The 24826-nt window shown below is 37.3% G+C and overlaps 1 protein-coding gene across 1 annotated transcript in view; it reads left to right on the plus strand.

Moving 5' to 3' along the window:
• Nucleotides 1-19766, plus strand: part of ldah (lipid droplet associated hydrolase) — a 51876-nt gene extending 32110 nt beyond the window's left edge. Inside the window, exons 5-7 of the mRNA XM_067455234.1 lie at nucleotides 3074-3314; nucleotides 13482-13564; nucleotides 17508-19766. Of these exons, the coding sequence (XP_067311335.1) occupies nucleotides 3074-3314; nucleotides 13482-13564; nucleotides 17508-17699 (516 nt within the window). The 3' untranslated portion in view covers nucleotides 17700-19766. The remainder of the gene's footprint in view (nucleotides 1-3073; nucleotides 3315-13481; nucleotides 13565-17507) is intronic.
• Nucleotides 19767-24826: the final 5060 nt, after the last annotated feature.

The raw sequence follows: 24826 nt of genomic DNA on the forward strand, positions 1-24826 counted from the left end.
ATGAAGTAAATATACAGAAGATGCTAAAATGCGAACGGTTATTGGATATCTCAAACGGTGTTCCCTTAGTAAAAGCCTAAAAAAGACAAAGTAAGCACACAAGTGCCTGGTTCATAAATAAGGCTATACTCCCACCTGCTGGTTATTCTATATAATCACAGTTTTTTTTTGTTTTTTTTTTCAACACTTATGCTCTCACTTAAATGACCAGTAGAGGGCAATATTGTATAAGTTTTCAAGCAAAAAAACCTTACCTCTGTGTGTGTGTGTGAATGGTTTTCTAGCCTGGTGGGGACTTAAACCTGAATGCACACAGACTCATGGGGACTTCTCAATGGGTACAAAAGCTTATAAATCAGACAGAATGAGTTACTTTGAAAAGGTGAAAATGCAGAAAGTTGTGTGATGGGTAGGTTTAGGGGCAGGGGCAGTGTATGAGGACAGAATATATGGTTTGTACAGCATAAAAACCATTACATCTATGGTGAGTCCCCAGAAAAAGATAGTGAACCAGACATGAGTGTGTGTGTGTGTGTGTGTGTGTGTGTGTGTGTGTGTGTGTGTGTGTGTGTGTGTGTGTGTGTGTGTGTGTGTGTGTGTGTGTGTGTGTGTGTGTGTGTGTGTGTGTGTGTGTGTGTGTGTGAGGGGCAGGGGCGGGGGGGTGAAGGGGGCTGTTGTGGATGGGGGGATGGGCTGAGCTGATTTGAGTTGCCTGCAGCATACTTCAGCCTTACTACTGTGTGTGTGTGTGTGTGTGTGTGTGTGTGTGTGTGTGTGTGTGTGTGTGTGTGTGTGTGTGTGTGTGTGTGTGTGTGTGTGTTGTTTTAGCCTGGTGGGGACTTCAACCTGAATGCACACAGACTCATGGGGACACATGTCACTGTAGGGGCCTAAATTGAGGTCCCAATGGGTACAAAAGCTTATAAATCATACAGAATGAGTTATTTTGAAAATGTAAAAATGCAGAAAGTTTTGTGATGGGTAGGTTTAGGGGTAGGGGCAGGAGGACAGAATATATGGTTTGTACAGCATAAAAACCATTACGTCTATGAGTCCCCAGAAAGATAGTGAACCAGACATGAGTGTGTGTGTGTGTGTGTGTGTGTGTGTGTGTGTGTGTGTGTGTGTGTGTGTGTGTGTGTGTGTGTGTGTGTGTGTGTGTGTGTGTGTGTGTGTGTGTGTGTGTGTGTGTGCGTGTGGGCTAAAAAGATTACCTCTCAATGCTGTGCTTTGGCCTGCATTAAATGATAAAACATATTATTCTGGGTTTGAATAAAAAAATAAATGTATAAAACCAGTTTATTTGTAGGGCATTGACAATATTGTTTTATATAATTAGTTAAATAATTGTGTTAATACAAATAATTATTAATAAAACATATAAATATTTAAAAAAAATTACTAACAAAGGAAAAAACACATTTAATTGTCTTTTTCAACAAAAAGTAATTGGTGTGTGTAACTTAAAAATGAGAAGATTAATGTTTAAGGACAAAAATGATAACCAATGAGCTACCGGTATATAGAATAACCAGAAGTTGGAAGTGTAGCCTTATTTAGTAACCAGGTTGGATATGTCCTAGGGAACACTGTTTTGAAGATAAAACTATTGTTGTTATTGCAAAACAGTGTTTTCAGACAGTGAAATAAAAACAATGTTCTCTCACTGTTTAGATTTTGTGTCTGTCATTCCCCCTCCCCCCTCCCTCTCCCTCTCTTAGGATCACTGTGTGTGTGTGTGTGTGTGTGTGGAGGGGGTCTCTCTCACTCTGTGTGTGTGTCACCTTTTCTCTTGTGTTTTCATAATTTAACCCTTTCAAAATGAGCACTATCGTTGTTTGGCCCTATATGTGGCTCTATATGTGTACCGAGTTTCATATATATACGTTTCGTATATATATATATATTTAAAATCATTGTTGCGGTCTGTGATTTGGCTTTATTTATTTTTAAGAGAAGTGTAAGGATAATACAACTTCAGCATTTGGACAGTATTCTGCACTCATTTGAAATTGACATTTGACATCATCTGACATAAAATTAAAGAATAAAATGTAATTGATCTCAGAGATGTGAGTGTTGTGGTTCCTGGTCATAGCAGCACCAGTTGCTGCAGTTAATGAGGTGAATTCAAATGACTTTGACATAGTCCCTTTATTTATTTTTTCCCATATTAAATGCCTATTGGCCTGCTGTGCACAGTTAAGCTGATGCCACCGGGGTGGCGGTGCCCCCGGCTTGGGCCCGTCATCGCTGCTCGCAGCTTTAATTGTAATTGTTATGGCAGAGGAATTCTAGAAAGTGAATCGCTCATCCATTTGGATTTTGATATCTTTCCCACTGACATCAATAGATATTGTTCAGTTCCTGAAGGCCCGTTCAGATGATAAATTCAGCAGCAGCAGAACTTTGCCTGTTTGCCTGTTTCCGGGGCGTGATGAAACGAGAACTCTTTCAGGATTGCAGAACTAGCTGAGTTTGAAGTTTAGTGGTTTGAAGCTGAATAGATTGCATTTGGCACTGCTGACAAAGAATTGTGCTGGCCATCACATATTTTACACAAGAGAATTGAAGATATTGCACTGTTTAGTTTCATTGAAAAATACTTGGCTGCAACTGCAAAGGATTGTAGAGACAGATGAAGCACATCCACTCTGTCTTACTCACTGAATGAGTCTAGCTGCCTTCTACTCAATGGCCAAACAGAGGCAGGTGTTTCCTGTTTCTCGAAGTCTCTCTCTCCTCTCTGTTCCCTCCTTCCCTGGTCTCTCCTATCGATTTCATAATATAGCGAGAGCACAGACATGTCATTTTTCATAGCTTGATAACTCTTAAGCATTGAAATTAAGACATGTCATTTGTTATGATTATAAGTGCTTACGATGCTGTCATAAATATTATGCATCACATCTCAGTATGTAACGTTTTTGTTCTGCTGGTCTTGTTTTTTGTGTTAGTGTCAGTTACTTAACTTGACCAAATGGAAATGGCCCTAAGGAAAGTGCAGGGATTGAAATAGTTTTCCTGGCACAGGTTCATCTTAAAAATCTCCATATGTACTTCTCATCTTTAGGTTGTAAAAGCAGTGATGCTCTTCCCCACGATTGAACGCATGGCCTGTAGCCCTCAAGGCAAGGTCATGACCCCTGTGCTCTGTCGACTGCGGTACGCCCTCTATTTGCCCATCTTCCTGCTCTCCCTTCTTCCAGAGAGGCTGAAGATCGGCATGGTGCATCTGGCCCTGAGGAATTTATACACACTGGACACCTCCATCATCTCATCCACTGTCAGCCTGATCAATGTCGACTGTGCCGGTGAGTATCCTTGTGTTCTCAACTGTAAACTTTGTATTGTATTTTTTGAATAGAACCAGCTATAGAAATTCCCTATAGGTATTGGGTAGTTTAATATATTTATCTATATATTATTGATCAGTAATATTTATCTAATTATTATAGATTATAAATAATAATTATATTGTTTTTCAACAGCCAAATAAAAGGGAACCAATTTATATATATTTATAATTGTAAATGAATTGTGTGTGTCTAAGTATTTGTGTATATGTGTTTGTATAGCGCTTTTCGTGCTAGTGCTCACTGTGTGAGTGTCTGCGTGCAGGCTTGTGTGTGTGCGAGGCTGCATGCATGCGAGTGTGAGTGTGAGCATTATTGAAACTTAAGTAGGCCTACACTACTTGACAGTTTCATGTGCTTTTAGCATTTTTTTTTTCTAAATGGTCTTGTCTTCTCCTGTGTTCAGACTTAGTTGTGTTTGATGTTTGGTAAATTCAGGAAGTGTACTTTCTTGGAGTTCGTATATATCTGACTATCTGACACACTACATGTACAGTAATATTGAAAATTGAGGATGCATCATGATATCGAATTGAATCGTTGACATGATAATCGTAATCAACCAGTGACGATTCACACTCATAGCTCTGTTTAACACATTTTAATACAGTTTATCGTTTATTCCATCATGTTAATCAATTTCACAAAAAAAGTCTGCCCCATTCCCCTCCCTTAACAACCTCAGTTTTTTTGGCCCAGAAATATCTATATCTATAGCATGTGATTAATGTTTTGCAGCATCTGTAATATTCTGAGCACTAAAAGACACTGCTAAAGTGTAACTCTCACACAACCTTTCTGTACACCTCAGTGATGTCCCCTCAGGTCTCCATTTCCATCTCTCTCAGTTTGGACTCTGCTCTAAAGATCTAATCCTTGTTTCAATGAGGTGCTGAAACCTTTCAGAAGTTCACATGTTGGCATCCCTCCAAACCTTGACTGTTCAGATGCGTTGCTCTCTCTTTTTTTATCGGACGATAAGAAGTATATCACCACTTCAAAGATGATTCGGCCGATCTAGTTCAGATAAAGTGGAGGCCGAAGAGAGGGAAAACGCAAATAATATTTGAGTGGCAGCCAAGAGAGCAGTATCTCACAATGTTTTGAATAAAGTTGTATTTATCATAACTCATATTTGATCTCTAGGGCTTTCTGTACATGAACTAATGGTGCAGATGAAGTGTTGTGAGTAGAAGTAATTAAGAGGCCTCTCCAGCGAGCAAGAGAGCGAACGGACCGCTAACGTAGTCTCTCTCTAGGTGAAAGGCTGAGTGTTTTCCCTGTCTGTCCTGGGAGGAGAGTGATGGATGTTGTGATGGCCGGAGAGTCTCTGCCAAAGAGGCCTCAGTAGAGCCCAGAGGCATTAGTGTGAGCTCCACTCTCTAGTCGCTCTGAAGAACCAGTTTTCTCGCTCGCCCTTCTTTTCTCCTTTTTGGTCTGTTTTTTTTATGCTGACAGCTCTACCTTTAGTTTCCTTCTCCCTGTGTTGCGCAGGGATTTGGAGGTTTGCTTCTGACAGTGCTTGTAAGCATGCTTTTAATCATTTGTACTTCTCATGTAGTGTCAATTGGAATGGATTTAGCTTTTTTTCTCATCTGAACAAAATGTTCAAGTGCAACTTTCTTTCCCTTTCCTTATTAAATACCAACAAATGTTGAAATACTGCTGCGAGGAAGTTTAATCTCTTGTTATTCATCGAAAAGGCCAGGTGGTCCTGTATGTACACATGTGCATGCGTGCTTTTTGTACCATTGAGTGCTGGCCCGTGACTGCATACGAAAAGCTGCTCTGACTCTCTGTCTTGTATTACTGTAATTAATGGCGAGTTGACAGACTTAATTAAGAAAGCATGTTGCTATTAGCTGGAACTTCCTGGGCACATTTAAGGATTTATTTGCTCAGAAATCCCTTTCCTTGAAACTGAGAATGTTGATATTTAGATGTTAACTGCATGTGGAGCATGCACACAATGTCTGTCATGCAGACATCAAGGCTCTGCATCTAGGAGCGTAAATGTCAATGAGGCATGCCTGCTTGCAGATCCACAGGGAAAGCAGCTATGTAACGGCCTCTAATATGCTTTATCCTTTTAGTAGTCTGCAACACTCCACTTCACACAGCTTCTGTTTTCACTCACCTTACCACTTATGCCAGTTCTCATGACATGGTTTTTATGATTGAACACTTTTGCACTCGTCTATCCAGGCTTCTGTTGGCCTAATTTATGAGAAGCGGGAGATTTGACCCACCATCTCTGGAGATGCAGTTTGAACTCCTGTCTTTAGTTTCTTTTGCTCTTCCGATCATAATTTGACTCACCTGGGAAGGCTGGAAAACAGAGCGTAGCGGCAAGTGGCTCCCTTTCCTGTTAGAGCGGAACAAAGTTAACGTCGACCTGATTTTGGAAGCTAGAGGCTAAACTTGTGAACTTCTTATCTGCCACCTTACTTCTGAGGCATATTCATTTCCTTCTCCGGCCACCTGTTTCTGCCTGAAAAGTAGGCTAATATGTGGAAAACCTTTACATTTTGTAGACTTATAACTGAACAAAACTCAAGATCATTTTTTTCTGTTCATAATCGATTTTTAAAAACAATGAGAACATTTAGCAGTACATCACTGTAACTTCCTTCTTGTTGATCTTAGATATAATTAATTCAGAATTAAGTCCATACTTCTGCGTTGAGTTTACACTGTAGCTACGTTGTAGGCTTTGTGTAGCACGCGTAGCCTGACGTGCAGCTCTTCAAAAATTTAACAACGTGTCAATTCTATGTGGGCCACAAGCACTGTGATTGGTCTGCCAGAACCCCTTATCACACATATATATGTAAAGTGATATGAAAATCATTAATAACAATTCTCATTATCGATTAGTCGGGTCTGCCCTCTGCACACAATAAGCTTCCAGAGTGAGCTGATGCAGGAAAGGTACATGATCCAATTTCCCAAAACATGAGAATTGTTTATTTTAAGCTTCAAGCAAATGCATTAGCGTTTAACATAACGTCATGCACTTTGACAAATGTGCGTGGGTCCTCAGCGCAAAATGTTCATTTTGCATGTTATATCCACTGATCTATGTAGGGATCAATAGTTATATCCTCAGAATACAATCGAGAGGGAGCGCATTTATATTCAGCACAAAAACATAAAAGTCAACATGTAATTTAAGTATTTTATGAGAGTAGTAACTGTAAAGGGACAACATGTAAGACATTTCTACGAGATAAAAAAAATGACAGTAACAGTTACTGTGTCCATAGAAAGAGTGAGGGAGAGAGAGTGTGTGAGTTTTTATCTGATTAATCAGAAAAATAATCAGGCAACTAATCGATTAGTAAAAGAATCGTTAGTTGCAGTCCTATCTGCTCATGCTTTCGCTTGTTTCTGCTTCTTTTTCGGCTGTGTTTTCATCCGAAGATTCTGTCCTCTTGTAGAAGATGTGTAATAGCGCCCCCCATACCGTTAAACAGTGAAAATACTGAAAGCTAGAAGCATTGTGTCATACATGATGGAAATTTTCACCAATGGCAAGGAAACATTTACTCATTCTCATATTTAGTCCATTCAAGTCAGTCACCTTAAAAGTTTGTTAACCATTGTAAACCATAATGATCTACCATGTCTAAATATTTTCAGTTTATGCCATTGCAGATGTTTTATTGTTCAAGACCTTGAAAATCACTCATTCTCATTTTGCTTTAGCAAACAAAAGTAATACATCCTTCTTCAACTTTATAAATGACTGATGCAGCCATACCAAGAAGTAACCTTGAAACAGTTTATTCACCATGTCATGGAAGCTATGCTAGTATTTGCCTAAACATCACCATTAGATGGAGCAGGACACAATAAAAAGATGCAGTGTTCAGTGTGGCGCCTAAAGAATGGCATCTCTGAAATACTAATTTTAACAGTTATGCAAAAACCAACAGGATCACAATTTATAGCTTCAAATAAGCCGTTAACACAACGTGATGAGACCTCTTGGATCAAGTTCAGATTGTCCATTTTATTTACACTTATGTAAACTTGTCACATCTGTTTTCAGTGTTAGAGTTAAACTGTAATCTATTTGATTTTGACTATCCTATTATTTTCTCATAAAGATCTATTGTGTTATCTTATTGTCGGTTATGATCACATAACTCATTTCATTGTCTGTTGAAGGTCTAAAGGATTATGATTTTCACATACATCATTTACTCCTTTTGAAAATCATTATATATCACGACTGTGTGTGGAGACTTGAACATGTCAAAGCTGAATACACAGAATCCTGATTTTCCACACTTCATAGAGCGTTGTGCTGCCTGATATTGAAGGTTTGTCATTTTATGACATTGTGTCCATGGGCTAGTATTTTTATATTATCATTTTACTAGAGATCCAAGAACCACATCTGCAACTCTTGTGTTGGCCCAGAGGGCAGTAAAAATCCCTCAAAAATGTGTTTTTTGTTGTTGTTTTTTTGTTCTCATCCAGTATGTAACAACAGTCATTTTCTCATTGTGGTTTGTGATTATGTTGTATGTATGTCCTGAAATTGTAATTCCTCAAACTTGTTTACATAGTCATAACTACAGTAGTTATAGTTCATGACCTGGGCATCAGGTGTGATCTGTCATAAAAAAAGAGAACACCCCAAAGTGTTGAACAGGAATATCCTGTTCATTAGAGCTATGAATGAAAAAGTGATGACATGATAATGCAAGGTTTGTTTTTTAAAGTAACTCCCCCTAATTTCTGCTCTCCAAACTGGCAAGTGACTTTACTTGAGGTGCAGTGGGTCATGGCCACCCACCTTGTGTTCTTTTTGACGTAATGAAAAAAGAAACCTGTATTGTATTTCAGTTGATGTGGCTTTTTTATTACATGTTATTGAATTGGAAGGGAGAAAATAATTGTCACATTCACTTAGCTCTTTTAAAGGGAAATAAAATAAAGAGAAACACATTGTGACTTTGTGGTCTCGTCTGTGCAAAGGTGGAGACACTGGATGATACGTAGTACTTTCTGAGTCCGTGGACTTCAGAGAGTTTTGCCGTCATGAACTTGCCTTGTTTGTGTTACTAATGCAAAGTGACTGGAGAAAATAAGTAAATAGATGGTTTTAGAGCCAGTAGAGGAGTGTGTGGTGTAAAATAAATATCAACAGGACAACTGGAAAGCAAATGCAAAGAGTAAAGAGGCACATTAGGCACAGTGGAAGAAAACGTTTTGTTCCCCATCTGCATCTTGAACTGAACAGGATGAAACATTTAAAAGCTTTTGTTTGTTTGCGAGGCTCCTTTTTCTCTTTGAATCACAACAGTCTTTTGCAATTGTTTTTTATAGACATTACTTTGATTAATTGATGAACATTTGGCTTAGTTGAAATGAATGATGAATTTTCATCCCAGCTTGAGCTTGCTCCGTGCATATGGGTTGTTGACATGAAGTGCTTTAGGGAAGTGGACAATTTCAACATATACATTTACTATATGGCAACGTTTTCAAAGATTTCTTGATGTTAATGAAGAAAGTCCGTAGTTACGTGTCTACTGCCCATCTTGATTTTGTGCCTTGCCACATGGAGGCACCCAGGGCGCTCGTGTTTGTCTGTTTGCGTCTTTGTGTGTCTGCGTTTTTGCGCACAGATCCCTCGGTTCTATCTCTTCAGTCAGTTGTTAACTAGGTGCATGTGTGAGGATGTGTAAAATTGACTGGAATGCTGTGCCCTGCCAAACCCCCCAGCCCGATACCCCTCTTGAGATAAGTGAGATAGAACAGGGGATGTCTCGCAGATCACTGCCCCAAGACTGGCACACCCATCTTCTTCAACAAATCTCTAACTCTCCATCTCTCTTTCCCATACCTTCTCCTTATGGGTTTTTCCTCCTATCTATCATCCCACCTTTTCGATTTATACAACACTTTAATATACAAGGTTTTAAAATGACTGTAATGATTATGAAAGACTTGATAATTAATCGTCATACAAATAATGTTGATATTCTAAAAAAAAAAAAAAATCATGTCATTTAATGTGTTTATACACACAAGGGGAAGTCATTTATTTACATTAAACTAGGAGACATAACATGTTTTCTAAACTGACATTTCATAGGGTTGAACAACATAAAAATAAGAAATGTTAACATTTTATAATATTGTAATTTAATTTAGTTAAGCCCACTCTCAATTCACACTCTTGATTATTTTAACCCACCCTCCTCAATATTAATAAGAGTAATGTTTCCATCCTTCCATCCACCCATCCATCCATCCATCCATCCATTAATGCATCTGTCAAGCTATCCACCCATTCATCCATCCATCCATCCATCCATCCATCCATCCATCCATCCATCCATCCATCCATCCTCTATGTGTCTGTCAAGCTATCCACCCATTCATCCACCATACTTCAATCCATCCATCCATCCACCCATCCATACATGCATCTGTCAAGCTATTCACCCATTCATCCACCATACTTCAATGCATCCATCCATACATCCATCTATCCATCCGTCACGCTATCCACCCATTTATCCACCATACTTCAATGTATGCATCCATCTACCCATTCATCCATCCACCCATCCACCCATCCACCCACCCATACTTTAATGCATCCCCCCATCCATGCGTCTGTCAATCCATCCATCCATCCATCCATCCATCCATCCATCCATCCATCCATCCATCCATCCATCCATCCATCCATCCATCCATCCATCCATCCATCCATCCATCCATCCATCCATAACACTATCCACCCATTTATCCACCATACTTCAATGCACCCATACTTCAATGCATGCATCCATCTACCCATTCATTCATCCATCCTCCCATCCACCCACCCATACTTCAATGCATTACATTTACATTTAATCATTTAGCAGACGCTTTTATCCAAAGCGACTTACAAAAAAGGGGAGAGCAATAGAAGCAACGAAACAAACAAGGCCAACAACCTGTAAGAGCTGTAAGAAGTCTCAATTAATTAGCACAGTACACCATTTTTTTGTTGTTGCATGTAATGCAAAATCCCCCCATCCATCCATCCATCCATCCATGCATACGATTTATAATGAATAAAATTCTTAAAGTACCAGAAATATGTTCACTTAAAATGTTCATATTTGGATATACTTGAATAATGTGTAATAGAGATTTAAAGTGGAAAATGATTGCAGTTATCTCACATAATCAGGATTTGTTTGAATAACTGCCACAGGCCAACCTAATTATTTACTTCCAAAGATACTTGTATTTGAATACGGTAAAGGTATTGAAAATGCAGTGAACTTTACTCTTCTGTAAAACACTCTAGTTTAAACATCCTCTGATCCAGTTTACCTCGGTGGGTGGAGATGTTGTTTGTGATGCATTTAGTGTAACAAAATTAGATGCCTTAGTAAGTCTATGTGTCCTATGTTCTATGTGTTCATTGTATTCTATGGTAAATATTTGTTTGCACCATCTCAAATGACTTATGTCTCCCTTTAGTACACATCAAAATGCAAAGGAAAGCTTACATATAACTTTAACATTTATTTAGAAGCAAACAGCAGCCAACCTAAACACTTAAGTGACTCTGAAACCTCTCTGATGCTGGGAATAAAGAAGACATTCTACCATGAGTCCCTCTTGCTCAGTTCTTTGAAATATGACTGGCATACTCTGTTTTCTTTTCTTTCTTTTTTTTTGTGAAGGCATGCATTTAAGGAAGTTACAGATCAGAACAAATGCTAGATTTGTACACTTTAATGATCTGTTGTCATGCTCTTACTAAAGTAGCAACAATAAACACACCTTAAGTTTTTAGCATGTTGCTAGGGTTCTCTGGAGTTGTTTACCACAAATAAAAAATAACTTGCCACAAGTTTGTATGGTATTCTATTGATATGCATGTGTGTAGTATGATCCACCTTGTTCCCATTGTCATGTGACCTACAACATCAGTTGCACACTGCAGAAACTTGATAGAAGCAGTATATCATGGGCATTTGCACTCTTTTATGAATATTCATACCAAGGACTATAATAATTCTTTTCGCAACCACCACTAATGAAACATGGAAAACCCCTTAGTTTGCACAGGCTTTCATTCAGTTCTTTCCATTTCCAAAAACCATTTCCTCTGTAAAATATAGTGCTGAATTAAACTCTCCAGTCTGAAAGAGGAAACATTAAGAATGAGCTTGCTAATGAAACATGGCATAACTTTAAATTATTTTAGAAAAAAAAATTCTATGCTTTTCTGCTTTGAGAAAGGGATACAATTGATTACTTGCCTTTCCCCCCTTTTTAGTATGTGGCTCTCAGTCTTGTGAAATGCGTTAACAGTGCTAGATGATATAGTGCACAGGCCATGATTAATATGATAGCGTTAGAGGCTTGTGGATGTGTGATCATACCCTCACTTCCTCTTCACTCAGTGGAAGCAAGTCATTTGAGGAGTTTTTCCTTACACACACACACATGCTTTCTTCATGCACCCACACACACATGTACACACTTCCTCCATAGTTTGAGGGGGAACAATCATCAACCGAATGTCCTGATGAGAAAGGATATTAACACATCTCTTGGCCAAATGTTTGGCCCGCACAAGATCAGGATCAGTCTCTTTGAATAGTTGCCAGGGGCATCAAGGTCAAGCAGCTCGTATTTGCTAGTAAATCTCAAGATTGTGTTTGATGGCAATATCTGAAATCCTTGCCCTTGTGGGGACATAGTTTTGGTCCCCATGAGTTAAACAGCTTATAAATCATACTAAGTGATTTTTTTTTTAATGCAGAAAGTGAAAATTATTTCAATGGAATATACAGGCATATGTGTATGGAATGTCCTAATAATACAAAGAAACCCAACATTCTAGTTTTTTTGTTTGTTTGTTTTTGTTTAATTTTAATTGAGATGAATTCACTCAAAACTCCTCATTGTTTCTGTGGCAGAGTTTATTGTAATCTAAATATGTATTTATATACTGAGCTCTTCAGGCAGTCCCTTTGACCTCATGATTCTCATTTGCTCTAACACGCACTGTGAGCTGTAAGGTCTTATATAGACAGGTGTGTGGCTGTATGTCCATTATCCTGCAGGAAGTAGCCATCAGAGGATGGGTACATGGTGGTCATAAAGGGATGGACATGATCAGAAACAATGGTCAGGTTAGACCGTGGCATTTAAACGATGCCCAATTGGCACTAAGGGGCCTAAAGGGTGCCAAGAAAACATCCCCCACACCATTACACCACCACCACCAGCCTGCACAGTGGTAACAAGGCATGATGGATCCATGTTCTCATTCTGTTTATGCCAAAACTCTGACTCTTCTATCAGTTTGAATCAGTCGGCCCATTCTCCTCTGACTTCTAGCATCAACAAGGCATTTTCGCCCACAGAACTGCCGCATACTGGATGTTTTTTCTCTTTTCACAGATTCTTTGTAAACCCTAGAAATGGTTGTGCTTGAAAATCCCAGTAACTGAGCAGATTGTGAAATACTTGGACCGGCCCATCTGGCACTATATTATCATTATAATATATTATATACACTAAGAAGCTGATGATTGATATACAGTACATCAGCTTTTTTTCACATGTATATTTATTTGGCCTATGTATAATGTTTTAATAAACCCTCTTTCTCACCAAACAAACAAAACAAAACACACCGGAATATAATGGAATATAAAACCAATGGCATTTCTTTTAACTATCCACTCTGCAAGGTCTGCATGTAAAGACCCGAGAACACATCATATGAAATATTCACAAACGACATGCGTCGTTTCAGATTCAGTCTAAACCCTAAAACAATGACATCATTGGGCATCATTAAACTGTTAGTAGGAGTGTACATCCAGTAAATATGAACGGGAACAGATGTAATCCTAATGATCTGGTTGCTGTTTCCGTGTTTGTGCAAGCTCTGGCCTTTGAGGGTGTGCTGTTTTTGGATGTGCATTTCATTTTGATACTCTATGTGTTTAGTAAACCTTGGGGTGGCCGATGTGTAATGCAAATGTTTAGAAAGTTCTGTTTGCACTTCCTAATTTATTGCAATGTTGTAACATGCTAATCTACATGTCTGTCTCTGTTGTTGTCTCCTTGTCTCTACAGCCAATGGAATGTACATGGGAAGCCAAGAAATGAGACTGGTTGTAGAAAGAGACAACGCAACCATACGTCAACACCTCAGCAAGGTAATTAACAGTAGATTGAAGTGATGTACCAAATAAAAATGCTTATTTTAAAGTAGCCTTTATTTGGCTCAACTATCAGTTCTATTAATGGTATTAAGATATATTTTTTGTGGTTTGTTTCACATAAGAAATAAGCATGGTAAACAATATTTAAAATGCTGTTTGAATAAAATGACATTATAGACAAAATGGTGTGATTAAAAACAGTGTAATTATGCACTTTACTTTAAGTTACTTGTTACAAGTTACTTTAAATTAAAGGCATAGTTCACCCAAAAATTAAGGTGAAAATAAAAATTAGCCCATGATTTACTCACCCTGAAGCCACCTTAGGTGTATATAACATTCTTCTTTCAGACCAATGCAATCAGAGTTATATTAAAAAGTTCTGGCTCTTGCAAGCTTTATAATCGCAGTGAATTGTTGGTTCGTTTTTGAAGTCCATAAAAGTGCATCTATCCATCATATAACTGATCCACACGGCTCCTGGGGGTTAATAAAGGCCTTCTTAAGCAAAGTAATACTTTATAGAAAAATACTTTATAGAATAAAATAACTAGCTTCCGGCAGTCAGCGGTATGCAAGTCGACTACGGCGAAAGAGTAACCCTTGACTCATGCGTATTGACGATAGAGGATAGAGAAAAACAAAACACCGGTCATGAATAAGAAGTCTAAAACGAGAATTTTTAACGAGAAATGGCGGAGGATTTAAATATAATTTCATATAAATATAATGTCGTCAAAGCTTTCGTATGCATTGCGTCATAGATTGTGCATACTCTTTTTACGTTTTCTGCGTACCACTGACTGCCGAAAGCTAGTTATTTTAGTTTATAATGTTTTAAGTATGGGTATTTTTCTTATAAAAACATTCCCCTTTGCTTAAGAAGGCCTTTATTAACTCCCCGGAGCCATGTGGAGCAGTTATGTGATGGATAGGTGCACTTTTATGGACTTCTGAAATGACCCACCAATCACTTCTTATATAAAGTTTGGAAGAGCCAGGACTTTTTTAATATACCTCATATTGTATTCATCTGAAAGAAGAATGTCATCTATACCTAGGATGACTTGAGGGTGAGTAAATCATGGTATTACTTGGTGAACTAACCCTTTAAATTCTTTAAGTGATAAATATCCAAAAAATATATAATTTTTGTCAAAATAAATGACGAAAAAATAATTAAAAATAATAATAATAATAATTTCACTTGGTAGGCATCAGATAATAATGCACAATATGAACATGGATGTTTATTTTGAGATTTGCTAAAGATTGCTTTTAACAATTTTATTAAATTAATGACGTTTTTAAAGATTAACATAAAATATTAAGTGAGTGTTAGATTTTGTAAAAAAGTGGAAAAGAGCATGCACTATTTAATATGGAATATCGCCGCCAATATTGGCCATTACTGATTTAAACAAATATATTGTGCTTACCTAAATTTTTAACTGTAATTGTTAAAAAAAATCTGTTTTTGTTAAGTAACAAAAAAAAGGCAAATTTTCTTCTGTCTGTGGCCAACATGTTGAGGCATAGCAGTGTCCCCCATGCAAATGAGTGTAAATGGGTGTAAACTAGTAAATGAGTGTAATAAGTAATTTGTAGCCAACAGCGTTGTTCCCCATGCATGAGTATTTGGTTTTGCTGAAACAATCAGATGTCACAGCTTTCCTTAATTTCCTACATATTGAGGGCGTTGATCAAAGAGATTCTGGAAACCTTTAAACACGTTAGACGCAGATGAAACCCATGCTGACTAACCCTCAGAGAGCTGATAACCAATCAAACGATATCAGATCTCAAAGCATGTTCCTCTAACCCACCCTTTCGGTTTCTCAATGGAACTTGGGCGGAAGAACCATGTGTACCTTTCAGAGCTCTGGTGTGATGCAAAGCAGAGACTCCGTACACATGCAGAGGAGCTGCTGATGGTCTGTATCTGTCATCAGTTAAAAAGGTGATATCGTCACTGCTGTCGAGTCACATACTCGATGCCTGCTTCTTATGTTACACATAGCACCTTGACTCAAAGAAATTCCTCGTCAAAGCTATAGAAATTCCCTTGAGTCTGGAAACCGATCAAATGTTTTCCGGGTCTGATCTGTGCATCCCACCCATAATTCCACGGAGGAAGGAAGCTCTACTTTTCCGTCCATGTCTCTGACTACCATTGTCTGTTTGTCCGTATGGGTGTCAGAGTATGTGGCGTTCTTTGGTATCGGCTTCGCACTCCATCTCGCTTGCCAATAGCGATGCTAGAATAATTTTCTTCTGAAAAAGCTGGAGGTGAAGACAGGAGGTCATATGTTTAAACCCCTCTCAGCCTTAAACCACATGCATCTGACTCCTCTATTAGATTTATGGGCTGTGGTGTAATCGATCAGGCCGACAGATGTAGAACCCATCACGATTAACTGGTACAGTCGGCAAAGGCTAAACATTATGCAGTTTGTCAGAGAAATCATGCAAAGCAGTTGACAAGAGAATTTGATCTTTCTATTGTGTACAGCTCTCGAGGTCTCACCAATAAATAGCCGTTAGAAATCTGCACGGGTGGTTTTTCCTTTCACATTGATGTTATTGGCATCATTCAGCCGAGGTTACGGCAGCCTAACTGAAGGAAATAGCCTTCAAGTGTCCACACCGGTGTCTGAGGGGACGTGGTGGACGTAGCGGATTTAATGTCAATCTTTCTTATATTTTGTTTTATTGAAATGCAATCTTGATTGTTTTCCCATTTGGATCCTCTGTGAAGTTCTCAGTGTGCTCCGCCTTTTTTAAAGACTTTCTCTATTCTGCTTTATAGATTTATGGCACATGATGAATACCGGTAGTCTACTTTGATGTTTTACCTTCCAAATGATACTTGACTGATCATATCTTTGATCAAAATGTTTTGGACTAGGGCTGTCAATTTAATATTAATAATTAGTACAAATAATGATAGACATTCAATGATAGACAAGACCTTTTTCTAGGGATCATAAATATGCTGGTTATACTTCATTACAGTATAATTGAAAGCTATCAATTTCAACATTTATTATGCTTTAAAAAACAACTTTTAAGTGAACTTAAAACAATTTTCACATAAACCCATTAGAATAAATGTCATATTTTACCTGTCTAACAGTAGAAAAGATACAGAAATTAAATAGTTGTCTGTGCGTGATTATAGTTTAGAAGCCTTTGCGTGAATAAGAGCGTAATCATATAATGTAACAAACAGAAAAATGGATGATCAGAAAAATGGATGAACAGAAAAATAGATGCTGCTTTATTTGCGTTTAATATTTTATTGCGTTCAAACTGAAAAACTTAATTGCATGCATTAATGCAGTCATTTTGACAGCACTTGCATATATAAAATAGCTTATTTAGTGTACCCCTTGACACACCAAAAATGATTTAATTTAATTTTTCAAGTTTTTTTTCTTTTCTTTTCTTTTCTATTTTTAAATAAATTATTTTAAAAAAATTAAACATAAGCTAACAAATATTGATTTATGCTATTACTTATCAGTGTGTAAAGCAAAACGTTTTAGAGCTTTATGATATGTCATTCATTGATGGCTGCTTCTGACACCTTGAGGTGTGCTAAAGGAATATGAAGTAGCACATACTACAAACTCCAGTGGTGGTCTAAGTTCCTATGTAAATCAAATGGGAGGGCTGCGACTTTTGTTATTCTTAATCTTACAGCATAGATTGTGAACTTTAAAATTAAATATGGGGTTTTGTGACATTATACAGGTACTAGCTCTCTCTCAAATGTATGTCAGAAAAACAGAAAAGCCTTTTGCTTATTGTTGAAGCTCTGCTCTTATTATGATGCATGGTCATAGTGGTGAATCCCACATACATACAGGAACAAACCTAAATCATTTTAATGTCTTTTTTGGCTTTGGGTGTTGATTTTGTTCTCCTCTGTCAGATTATTTTTTACTATGGAGCCACGGACCACTGGTGCCCTGTGCAGTATTACCATGATATCAGAAAAGACTTCCCTGAAGGGGACATTCGTCTGTGCGAGAGGGGCATCCGGCATGCATTCGTTCTGGATGCAGGGGAGGAAATGGCTAACATGACGGCTGAGTGGATCTTTGATGACTTGAGGACGCTCTGACCAGATGAACATTTATTCAACTTAAATGTCTATCAGACCAATATTCTAACTGATCCATCTGTGTGAGTTTTTTTAAAGGTATAGTTCACCCAAAAATGAAAATGAGCCCATGATTTACTCACCCTCAAGTCATCCTAGGTGTATATGACATTCTTATTAAAGGGGTGGTAAAGCACAATTTTACTTTTTTAACTTAAGCTAGTGTGTAATGTTGCTGTTTGAGCATAAACAACATCTGCAAAGTTACAACGTTTAAAGCAAAGGGAGATATTTACTTTTAAAGAAATCAATTTCTAAGGACTACAGCAAACAGCCGGTAGGGAACAACAGCCTTTTCCTCCAGACTCGCTGACATCAGCAGCTCCAATATTTACATAAACCCCTCCTTCGAGAGTATTAAATAAGGGGGGCAAGGCCATTTTGCAATGCCGACGAAACGCTGTTATTTTCATCTGGTTTGTAGGTCCACTTTGTTCAGTTTTCCTATAGGGACGGAGGTGTTAGGAATCAATGGTTAAAATTTAAATTTCAATAATGTAAATCTGCTTTAGCGCATTGACTGGCGCTGAGCCAGAGACTGACTTAAGCTCATTGTCCTTTAATGTTTAATTTAGGTTTTATACACTTCAAATTACATTTCACAATCAGAAAAATGTCACATATATCAGGAGAAGTGGATGATCTTAGTCTCCGTCAGTGTTGTAAACATGTAACGTGGCACAGATGCCCAAACCTCGTGATAACTTTACTGATCAACTAACACGTAATGTCACATAAGGGGATTTCAGGGTGATTAAGTGTCCCAATCACCTTGAATTCACCCTATATCAGGAGAAGTGGATGAACTTCTTGTTGTAAATCCAGCAGGCTCCGACTCCCTGTCAGTGTTGAAAACATGTAATGGCGGCGCCCTGCCCTGCTCGTGATAACTTGCTGATCACCAAAAATGGGAACTGGGCGGTTAGCGAATCAGAACACAGTTGGGCCAGCTAACCAATCTGAGCCCATTGCATATTTTTGAGGGACCGGCTTCATAGAACCTGGAAACCATCAGACCGTTTTTACAAGGAGGGACAGAATGGTGTAGAATAAAGGTAAATAAATATGAAAAATAATGCAATTTTTAAAAAACAAAGCATGAACACTTTACAGTGCATCTCGCAAACACAATCAGGCCTTCGAAGAAATGTGTTCTACCATTCATATTTAAAACTTTATAAAGTAAAGTTCTGGCTGATTGCCTTCCATGAAAAATGTGTTGAAAGTGCCTTTTGCAGTTCAAAATACTTACGCTACCAGTTACGCTTGAGTGGTGTCATATTCACCTAGGATGGCTTGAGGGTGAGTAAATCATGGGCTATTTTTTTATTTTTGGGTGAACCATCCCTTTTTATTTAAGAATGTAAGGCTAATTCACACTGCACTTAACATTATTACTGTGAGTCACTTGTCAGACATTCCATGACCCGAAAAATGCCAACTTAAGATGTTCAATTGGCAAAAATAAAAAGTGCCAAAAGGGGGTAACACACTGATCCGACAAAACCCGATGAACTGTCTTTTGCTGTGAGTGTGAATTCCATGATGCATGTCACGTGTCATTTCAGTCGCAATGAAGCTGTATGAATGATGTATTGGTAATATTTAATTTTTTTCCTCAAAATATTCATGAATATGTTAATAGATTGTGAAATATATCATAATTTAATTCTTAAATAAGTGTAAGTAAACATATTTTGTCTTTCAACTTTGCACTACATTGCATTAATTATTTATTTAAGTGGAGCACTAATGTTTCAAGCTTTACTTAACCAGAAAAGTCACTTAAGAACAAGATTCTTACAACAGCCTGGCATAATCATATTGTAATCTTGATGGGGATTTTTTTTTTAACATGAAGTTATTTTATATAAATATGAAAATAAACAATCACATCAGAAGGTTAAAAAACAATACATAATGCAAACTAGAGGTTTTGTTTAAATAAAATATTTAATAGACAATATCATATAGTTAATAAAACATTCGTGATTTAATCAATAAAAACATGAGACATTTTGCTGTTGATTTCTGTCATTTGGATAGAACATTTTTAACATTTATGTATGTATTTTTTAATGTAGTTAAATTGCTAATTATAATTTTTATTGTCATGAATGAAATGTTTTAAATATTTAGATATTCAGCATTTGAGGAGGAAAGTGTTTGCTGAATATTGCTTTAGCACTATATCACTTGTGTATGACCTCTTGAGCCTTTTCTTTTTGGTTATTCAATTTTTGACACTCAGAACATGTTACATGCGATTTGATTTCTTTCTGAAAAGAAATTGTATTAATATGGCAGGAAATGCCTGTACTGCACAGACCTCAAAATTATGAATTTTAATGAAACTCGGGCTGACCCTTGTTTAACGCTGAAAAATTATGCATATTTGAGCTGTCTCCACATAAATGGACCTTAACATTAACCCTGGATCACTTTTATTCTTCAGACTGCATCGGCAGGATTCTGGAAAAGTGTTTTATCTGTAAAGCTGCTATTCTCTTAGCTTGAGATCTTTTTGGATTCTTAAGGCCCCAACTTGGCTCCTGGCATATCCCAAGAGTTTGCTTTATGGTGAATGGGAAGCCAAAATCGGGACCCTTATAAGCAAACCCAACTGTAGGTTTGTTCTCCACTTGCATGGTTTCCTGGGGGTTACCAAGAAAAATATTTTGACAGTTTACCCAAGAACCTGTAATATTATTCAGCCCTCAGTCATTGTAATGAAACATCAAAACTCACATTTTACTCTGATGCTCAAAATGATGTTGTTTCAAACCTGTATGACTTATTTTCTATTTAAATTCACATTTTATCATACAGTGAAGATGGAGAACTGGGACTGTTAAGCTCCAAAAGGATAAAAAAGCAGCATAAAAGTATCATTAAAATGACTTGAGTGCTATATTCCACATCGTCAGAATAGCCTTGTGATTGAACAGACCAAAATTTTGGTTATTATTCACTGAAAATCATAAGACCCCTTGTAGTTTTCCTTGCTGCATTGCTGTCCGATTCCTGTACAAATCATTCTTTGATTCAGAATCAGATCTGTTCATTAAATGAGTTGATTCTGAATGATTTGTTTGCCAATCAGATCCTTGCATTCTCAAGTTTAACTCGATCTTGTTCAAATTTAACAGCCCCACAAGAGGAGATGGTTATGAGTCAATAAAAAAATTTCATGCTGCTTATGAATATAGTCATTTAGACTACTTTTGTGATACACAGAATGCATTTTTGCATTTAAAAATAGCATCCAACTGCAGAAGCGCACCACCAATGAGGGCAGGGCAGGGTTTCGGGACTCGTTTTGAACTGGAGCTTCTTTTAAAGTTAGCATGAAATGAAAGTTGTGATAGTGTTTTCTTCCTCATTGTGACGTATATCTGAGAGAAACTGCTTATGTAACAAGAAAAGTTTAGGGTGGGACTCAATTTTGTCCATTGGGAATTGATTGGATGGTTGTGGTTTGCTATTGGTCGATCTCATTTGAGTGACAGGTTGCCCCGCCCTCGTAGCGGTCATCAGAGAAGACGAGAGATGTTGCTGCAAGAGGGAGGGGAAGTTACTTCGATAAAAGATTACGAGGGCAATGTGCACGGATTGGGCATTTGTAATAAATACTGCAATATTCCATTTAAAAATAAGAATCAATCATTTCGATTTCATGGTGACTTTAACTTAAAGTAGTGGTGCAATGAACAAAAATGTGCGTATGGGCCCTCTTTTTTGGCATTTTGGAGCTTATGGTATATTATGTGGAAAAAGTGGCAAGGACATTCTTCCAAAATTCCCCAAAAATGTTTTAGGTTAGATATTCCTTTAGAAATGTTGTATAGGCTTTGGCACAACACCACACAGATCCTCACAAAGTACTGACAAGTAGCCCACTTGTTCAGTTGATTTGAAATCTGTCTTCTTCCGTACCAGGACATCCCGTAGGTGGACCGTTCCGGCAGTGATTGCCGCATCTTGTTGCCGAGCGGTTCAGCAAATGGAGAGTAAATATTTCCAGCTGATCTGTTTCCCGTTCTCTCTGAGAGTCGGGACTCTCCGTGTAAGCCCAGGTCTCTTTAATCTTCCTTTCCAGCCTTCTCAAAAAGAATGACAAAGCCCCTTAATTTGCTTATCCTTGATTTAAACCAGGAGGCAGGGCTAGTTCATAGAAGGAAATGGAGTAATCCTGCCCGGGTGGATTGAATTGTGGCAAAGCAAACAAGCTTTACTGTTTTACGTCTCCAGAGTGGTTTGGGTTCTCTTGTGGTGATGAAGAATCGTTCCAAAGATACTCTGGTATTTTCCTGCCAAATATCATCTGCAATAGATCATTTTCTTTTCCCCTGGTCTTTGTTATGTTTTGTTTTGACATTGCAATAGTTGCTCTTTGTTCCCTTTTCTTCCAGTTTTTGTACCAACTCAACATCATCTGATACACTGTGATCCGGCGTTAAAATTGAAATGGATCTTTCTACTAAATGTAAGCCTACTGTATTTGGTACTGTTGTGAGATTTGTCTTCCAAAAAGTTTCTCCTTATTATAGCAGCTCAGATATTGCAGCTATTTCCTATATAATTCAGGTCCCACATTCTCCTTCAATGACACAAACTGAGTGTAGAAAAAGCAAACAGTGCATCCCATCCCACAAGCCTGCTCTCATGGGAGTATTGAAAATGTTTTTCAGGTTGTGTAACTTACAGAGAGCCAGAATTGTCCCCCACAGTGGCCCATCATTGCTATTGATTCGGTTTAGGGAAATTAGATCAGTTTAAACACAGTATTTATATTAACGTCAGAGTGTAATTGTGGAATCATGTGCTTTTAAGTAGAAGTAAAGTGAAACACAATAAGAAGAAATGTATGAAAATCTTAATGGGAAAAACACACTAAAAGACAAGCCAGCCAACCTGGAGTTTGGTGCAATGAACTGCCTTTGCATTCAGCTGATTTAAAGAGATAGTTCACCCAAAAATGAAAATTACCCTATGATTTACTCACCCTCAAGCCAGTATGAGGCATTCTTATTTCAGATGAATACAGTTGGAGTTATATTTTTTAAAATGTCCTGCTCTTCCAAGCTTTATAATGGCAGTCAATGGCTGTTTCTCTTTTGAAGACCATAAAAGTGCATCCATCCATTATCACATCTGTATTCGTCTGAAAGAAGAATGTCATATACACCTATAGCTTGAGGGTGAGCAAATCATGGGGTAATTTTCATTTTTGGGTGAACAATCCCTTTAAAGTGCTGATAACCATGTGCAAGAAACCAGAACAGTTACTACTTTTTTTTAGTCTTTAGTATGTTGTGGGTGCCAGTTTCTTAATTTTGTTCGGTGTAATGCTGTATATTCAGAAGGGACACATGAAACAGGTGTGACAAATTTAGCAAGCTGTTTTCCCGTGCTTGAAAGCTTTATGAAATGTTACATGCCCAATTTTTTTTTAGAAAAGGCATGGGGTTTATTGTTCATTTGTAATTAAGTACAAACCAAAAGGTATCTTATTAGATGCAATCCTACAACAACATTTGTTTATTTAGCCTGTTTGATGGCCATTCAAATTTCACTGCATTTTGAAATTATACACTATATTTTGTAAATATATTTAAATAAAATGTATATATATATATATATATATATATATATATATATATATATATATATATATATATAGGGCTGGGCGATATGGCCCAAAAAAATTGTCACGATATAATTTTCCATATCAGTGGATATCGATAAATGTAACATTTTTATTTCTTTAAAATTTAAAGGCATATTTTTGCTCATGAGTGAAAGATGTAGAAGACATACAGTTAACTGTGGTTTTAAGCTATCCTTTATTGTCAAAACATGATAAACACTTGCCAACAGGTGATTTAAAATTTTAAATTTATTAAAACTGATGTAGATTTATATATTAAAATATTAATTGTGGTAAGCATTTTTTTTTACTCTACACTGTATATCAATAACATCATAATTTAATTGTGTAAGTAGTAAAACACTAAAAATGCAAACAGGCAAAAAAGAAAAGCGTTTTAAGTAAAGAAACATTTTGAGTCCACCCTCTCTTGCATCACAGTGGATTGGTCTCACTGACACACACACACACACCTCAGCGACAGTGGGCCGGTCGGGAGTGAGGGAGAGAGATCAAAGTTCAGTATTTGCAGATCTCCAGAGCACTGTCTAGTCTATTTAATTAATTTTAAACATCGGATGAAATTATTTCTCTTTTGATACATGCGATGCCGAGTCATTAATACATCACCAAAGACAAACAATTATGATAGCGAAGTAGGCTACAAGTCCGATGTTTTAGTGATTATAGTTTGGTAGCGTTAGCTTGCAAGTCACCCACTACAACTAACAAGGTAATAAGCCTGCTGTGCGTGAATGTAGTTTATAGATTTACCGCTGTGTTGGGCTTAATGTTATATGGAAGAACTTCGAAGAAGCACGATAATAAATTCCGCGTGGTGAACCTATGATAAGCAGCCCACGCACGTCGCTCCGTTTTATGTCGGATGGGATCGCTAAAATATCTCCAAACCACTGAAGTTGAGCGAACTAACTTGTCAAAGATATTTGTGTCCTCCGAGCTGGTCGTGGGCGCTGCATTTTCTTCACCATAGCTCATTTTTATCGCTCCACTTCACTACGATCCTCCAAGCATGTCAGCCACAGACTGTAAACAACAGCGCGTGCAGCACCCAGAAGCCTGGTCTGCAATACGCATGCGCAGCATTACGCATAGCGCGTAAGCATTATATCGAGAATTTATCGAACTTATCGTTTTATTGAGGAAAATTATATTGTGATAATTATCGTTATCGTTTTATCGCCCAGCCCTATATATATATATATATATATATATATATATATATATATATATAATTTTTTTTTATATATATAGATGTATATTTCAATTAAATATGACACAAATATTCTATAAAATGTGTATATAAAAAAAATAAATGCCTTTCTTATTTATAATGTTTATTGTATTAATAAACATACTATATTTTATATATATTTTTTTAAAATAAATGTAATATAATTTTATGTATTATTGTCAA

The sequence above is a fragment of the Pseudorasbora parva genome, chromosome 10 (assembly GCF_024679245.1).
Source record: "Pseudorasbora parva isolate DD20220531a chromosome 10, ASM2467924v1, whole genome shotgun sequence".
Classification (NCBI taxonomy): domain Eukaryota; kingdom Metazoa; phylum Chordata; class Actinopteri; order Cypriniformes; family Gobionidae; genus Pseudorasbora; species Pseudorasbora parva.